The sequence below is a fragment of the Monoraphidium neglectum genome (genome assembly GCF_000611645.1).
Source record: "Monoraphidium neglectum strain SAG 48.87 unplaced genomic scaffold scaffold01039, whole genome shotgun sequence".
NCBI classification, from domain to species: domain Eukaryota; kingdom Viridiplantae; phylum Chlorophyta; class Chlorophyceae; order Sphaeropleales; family Selenastraceae; genus Monoraphidium; species Monoraphidium neglectum.
This window is the reverse complement of record NW_014012589.1, coordinates 13,894-18,276: the sequence shown is the minus strand read 5'-3', so window position 1 is coordinate 18,276 and position 4,383 is coordinate 13,894. Positions and strand designations below refer to the sequence as shown.

At 66.7% G+C, this 4,383-nt stretch overlaps 2 protein-coding genes across 2 annotated transcripts in view; both read right to left on the bottom strand.

The window, feature by feature from the left end:
• Window positions 1–666: 666 nt before the first annotated feature.
• Window positions 667–2,257, bottom strand: MNEG_6422 (hypothetical protein; the record flags this gene model as incomplete). The annotated part of the gene is made up of 5 exons (XM_014045108.1): window positions 667–688; window positions 985–1,121; window positions 1,417–1,579; window positions 1,748–1,915; window positions 2,181–2,257. 5 exons carry the CDS (start codon window positions 2,255–2,257, stop codon window positions 667–669), a joined length of 567 nt encoding a protein of 188 aa, XP_013900562.1.
• Window positions 2,258–3,931: 1,674 nt separating this feature from the next.
• Window positions 3,932–4,383, bottom strand: part of MNEG_6421 (glyceraldehyde 3-phosphatedehydrogenase) — a gene marked incomplete at both ends in the record, with an annotated part of 1,107 nt that continues 655 nt past the window's right edge. The window contains 2 exons of the mRNA XM_014045107.1: window positions 3,932–4,002; window positions 4,202–4,223. Of these exons, the coding sequence (XP_013900561.1) occupies window positions 3,932–4,002; window positions 4,202–4,223 (93 nt within the window). The remainder of the gene's footprint in view (window positions 4,003–4,201; window positions 4,224–4,383) is intronic.

The window sequence follows — 4,383 nt, the reverse complement described above, 5'->3', positions numbered from 1 at the left end:
CGCCGCTCTCGCTTTGCCTGCGGCCGGCTGCGGCCGGCGGCGGGCCGGCGGGGCCGCCGGACTCGCTCTGCTGGCGCTGCACCCTGTATCGCTGCGCGGCCGGCGAGGCGCCGTGCGCGGCAGCGCCAGCCGCCGCGCCACCACAGTCGCTCTGGCGGCGATGGGTCGGCTGGCTGTGCTGCTGCTGCTGCTGCAGCTGCGGGCCGGACGGCGCCCCGCCCTCGCTTTGGCGGCGAGACGGCTGCCAGGGCTGTGACGGCGATGGAGAGGACGCGTTCGCGTGCGCGTGCGCGCCGCCGCGCCCCTGCTGGGCGCCGTAACCGCCGAAACCTCCCGTGAAGCACTGCCGCGCCCCCGCGCCCGCGCCGAACCGCGCCGCGCCGGCCGCCGCGCCCCCGCCGTGCGCGTCGGACGTGCGCCTTTGAAAGAACGGCCGCGCGGCGCCGCCCGCCGCCGCTGCCGCCGCCGCAGGGGACCAGGTCGGCGCCGACCCGACCACCGCCCGCGGCGGCGGCGCGTCGTAGCTCCGGCGCCGCGCTGCGGCTGCTGCGGCGCCGCCGCTCTGCAGCGCCGGCATGGGGACGGGGGAAGGAGCGGCCGCGCCCGCGGCGGCGGCGGCGGCCGCGGCGGCGTGGGCGTCGGAGCTCGAGCGGCGGATGCCGTGGTCTAGGGAGACTCGGCCCACCAGCTGCGTCGGGCCCATGAGGTAGGGCCGCGGCAGGGCGTGCCATCCATACTTGTACTGCCTGCAGGGCGCGTGCCAGGCGAGCGCCGGCGGCCGCCCGACAACAGGGGTGAGCGGGGCTCAAAACTCCGCCGGCGTGGCATGCGCCGAAAAGCACGGGCCCCGAGCGGCTTCACGGACCGGGGAGCGCATGCAGCAAGCAGATCTCGGCCCCATGGCCTGAAGCACCAGGCCCCGCCGCCGGATCTCTGCCCGCAGATCTCGGCGGCCAGATCTCTGCCACCGTGTCACGAGCGCACCCGGGGTGGATCTTGGTTACGTCGTGCGCGCCATCGGGCAGGAACGTACCGCAGCAGATCAGCAGGCTGCCCGCGGCGGTACGGCCCTCCACCAGGCCGTGGCTGCCGCTGGGGTCGCGCGCAGCCAGCACGCGCGCCTGGCCAGGCGGATGTTGGCGTGTGGCGCGACATTGGGACGTTAAGAGGGGGTGCACCAACCTGGCGCGTGCTGCAATGATGTAGGTGCAGCCTTGACTGCATTGTCTGTTCGGCTGCCACCGCCTCTTGCCCTGCTCCCTTGGCCCCTCACTTCCAGCTGTCTGGGTGGCAAGGCCCTCTTGAAGACCGCCCAGCCGACCTCACAACACACACACACACACACACACACACACACACACACATCCACGCGTCTGCACACATGCGGAGGCCCGCGCGACGCGCACGAGCGAGCACCTGCTTTGCGTCGTAAAGGCAGAACGCAAACTGCCCCTCCAGCCGCCCCAGGAGATCCACCCCATACTTCAAATACATCAGCCGCAGCAGCTCCGCGTCGCTCGCGTCGGCGCCCGCGTCAGCGCCGACGCGCGCGATGAGCGCGGGGCGGTTGGTCAGGTGGCTGCGGGGTGGGGCGCGCGGGCGGGGACAGGGGTTTGATGAGCAAGCTGTCATCTTGTCACATGCAGGTCAAGCCTGTCTGGGAACCCTCAACAAACAGGATTCAGTCCAGTCCAGATGCAGGGCAGTGCCGTCCAGTCCGGCAGTCCGGCTGTCCAGCAGGACGCACCCCTTCAGGATGGCGAAGCACGTGTCGGTCTGCGAGAGCGACAGCTCGGGGCCGGGGTTGATCGCGCGCACGCCGCCGCCAGGCAGGACTGCGTACGCGCTGCGCGCTGCCGCCTGCACATCGGCCTCCTCCGTCTTGTCCAGCTCAGCATGCAGCTGCTGGGTGCACCTGGGGGTGGCGAGTGGGGCCGCATGGGGGCGAGGGATTCATCACGCTGGGGATGGCAGGAGTGGGGGCGGCAGCACGCGGCAGACACAGGGGCACGCCAGCCTGGCAGGTAGCGGCTTCAGAGGTCGCTGCCGGCAGGCGGGGCGGGAGGCCCGCGCTTTCGTTCTGAGTGGCGCACACCGGCCCGCCGCTGCGTGGCGATGCTGCATCTCCCCCTCCCAGTTGGTGAGAGGGTGGGGGTTGGGGGTTTCGCGCAATGGCTCACTCGTCTCTGTGCAGGTGGCGGTCTGCGCCTAACACCACTGCCTTCGGCGGGCAGATGCATATGAAACCAGCCCGCATCTCGGCCCGCCTGCGAGGCAAGATGCAGGGGAGCCCGCTGGTGGGCATGCTGGGGCCGCGGCGCGCAGGGCGGGACGCGCAACAGGCCGGGTCGGTGATGAGAGGCTGTCTGTGTCGCCACGCCGCAGCGACAGGCGCGGCCTCATAACCTATCTCAGGTTAGAAAACTAAAGCGGAGCTCGCGCCGGCACCTGGTGCTCCGTGTTGAAGACGAGGTGCGCGAAGGCGGTGAAGAAGGCCTGGACGGCTGTGACTGCTTTTCAGAGAAAGAAACGATCAGATATACAACCTTGCATGCGTTGAGATGAGTCGCCGCCACGCCCGTGTATCAGCAAGCTTTTGCCGTCGGAGGAGATCGCCCTTTTGGATCCACCATTTGCGGCGCCTTGGGTAGCGGCCAAATGAGGCCTGAAACTATGAGCGAAATTAAGCCTCAAGATATATTGGCTCACTGCAGGCCTCCTCACGGAAGTAGGCAAACTGGGTACAGCTGTCTCTTCCCTGGAACCCTGTACATCTCGTGCTTTGACCAACGCGCACATGCTGACCCTGCACGGGCGCGCTTCTGCTACAGGATGGGCTGCGGGGTACGCAGTCGTTAACTTAATGTGAAACATTATCTCAGGCGTTTGCGCAAGCATGGCTGCAACATAAGGGGGCCGTTGCCAGCTTGCAGCTGACTCCGGACCGGGTACGTTCATTGCTGTCATCCATTCCTGCCGCCCATTTGCTCTCCCAAAGACCAGCGGCAAAGCAGCGACGCCATGCAGCTGTGTGCCGCTGCCCTCATGCATGCGAGAGTTGGCGTGCCTGCCCTCAGACCATCGACGTGTGTGCCCGTCCGCCTTGTCCGACTCAATCTGGTGTGCAGTGCGCAAGTCAATCTGCCCTTACTGGGGACCCCCACAAGCGCAGCCAGTGCAGTACTTTGCAAGACGGGCTTTTGGAGGGGCTCAGCGAGGCCATATTGATTGCGCACTGCACGCCGATTGATTCTGCCGCGACAGGAGCTGCTGCTGCGGTTCCCATCTGCTGACTGTTTTTGAAGTAGCCTGCAGCGAGCTGATGATCCCGCCCCTCACCCCTGGGCTATAAAAGACCCCGCATTACTCGTAGCTGGCTGCCACAATCCAAATGCAACGCGTTACTCGAGGAACACCTGCGTGCCCATTACGCTTGCAGCTGTTGCCAATTTCGCCCCGTCGCTGCACAGGCGGAGAGGCCAAACACATACAGAGAGTCACCATGCAACACAACCGGCGCGCCGCGCGTCCAACTGGGGGATGCAGAAATTCGTCGGGTGGGGTTGAGGGTACACAAATAACGGACGCCTTGAAGAGAGGCGGCCCGCCGCGCGGGCACAAAAGAGCGAGCACAGCGGCATTTTCTGCGGCGACGTGCTACCCGTATTGGTCACGCGCGGCGGCCGCTGCTTCGCCGCGCTTCTTCGTCGTTTCCAGCGGGCCGGGCCCCGCAGTGCGAGGGTGCACGGCCAGGGAGCGACCCGCTCCGTTTATACAACAGCTGACGCCCGCCCCGCCGCCCAGACCCACTCTCCACGCACGCGATCCCGTTGAGAGTCGGGCCGGCCGCCGCAGCACAGGCGGCCGCCGGCCCTGCTGCCGCGTTCCCACCCAGCACACGCCCCGATCTGGGAGATCTGAGATCGCCAGATCACTTGGCCTTGACCTCGGCCTTGGCCATGTACTCGATCAGGTCAACCACACGGCAGGAGTAGCCCCACTCTGCAAAAATGGTTATGATTTGTAGCAAACAGTCGTTAGGAGAAGCCAGCCGGGACCAAGGGGTGTTGAGGAGGAAAATGCAGGAGTGGTGTGCACTCCCTTCGCGGACGCGCCGGCGCGGCGGCAACGTATCAAGGCGTCGGGGGCGCCAACACCCGCAAAGCACACGCACAGCACAAAAAGCGTAGAGAGTCCTCACCGTTGTCGTACCAAGACACCAGCTGCGAGGAGGAATTGGCAGGGACAGGGTTGACAGAGTTGTGAGTGCGGGGCAGGTGGTGCCTACACGCCATGTGGGCAACAGCCAACCGATTTGTTTCGGCAGCAAGCAACGAGCACGCTCAAGACCCCCTGAACAAACCCTATGAAGCAGCCGCGCCC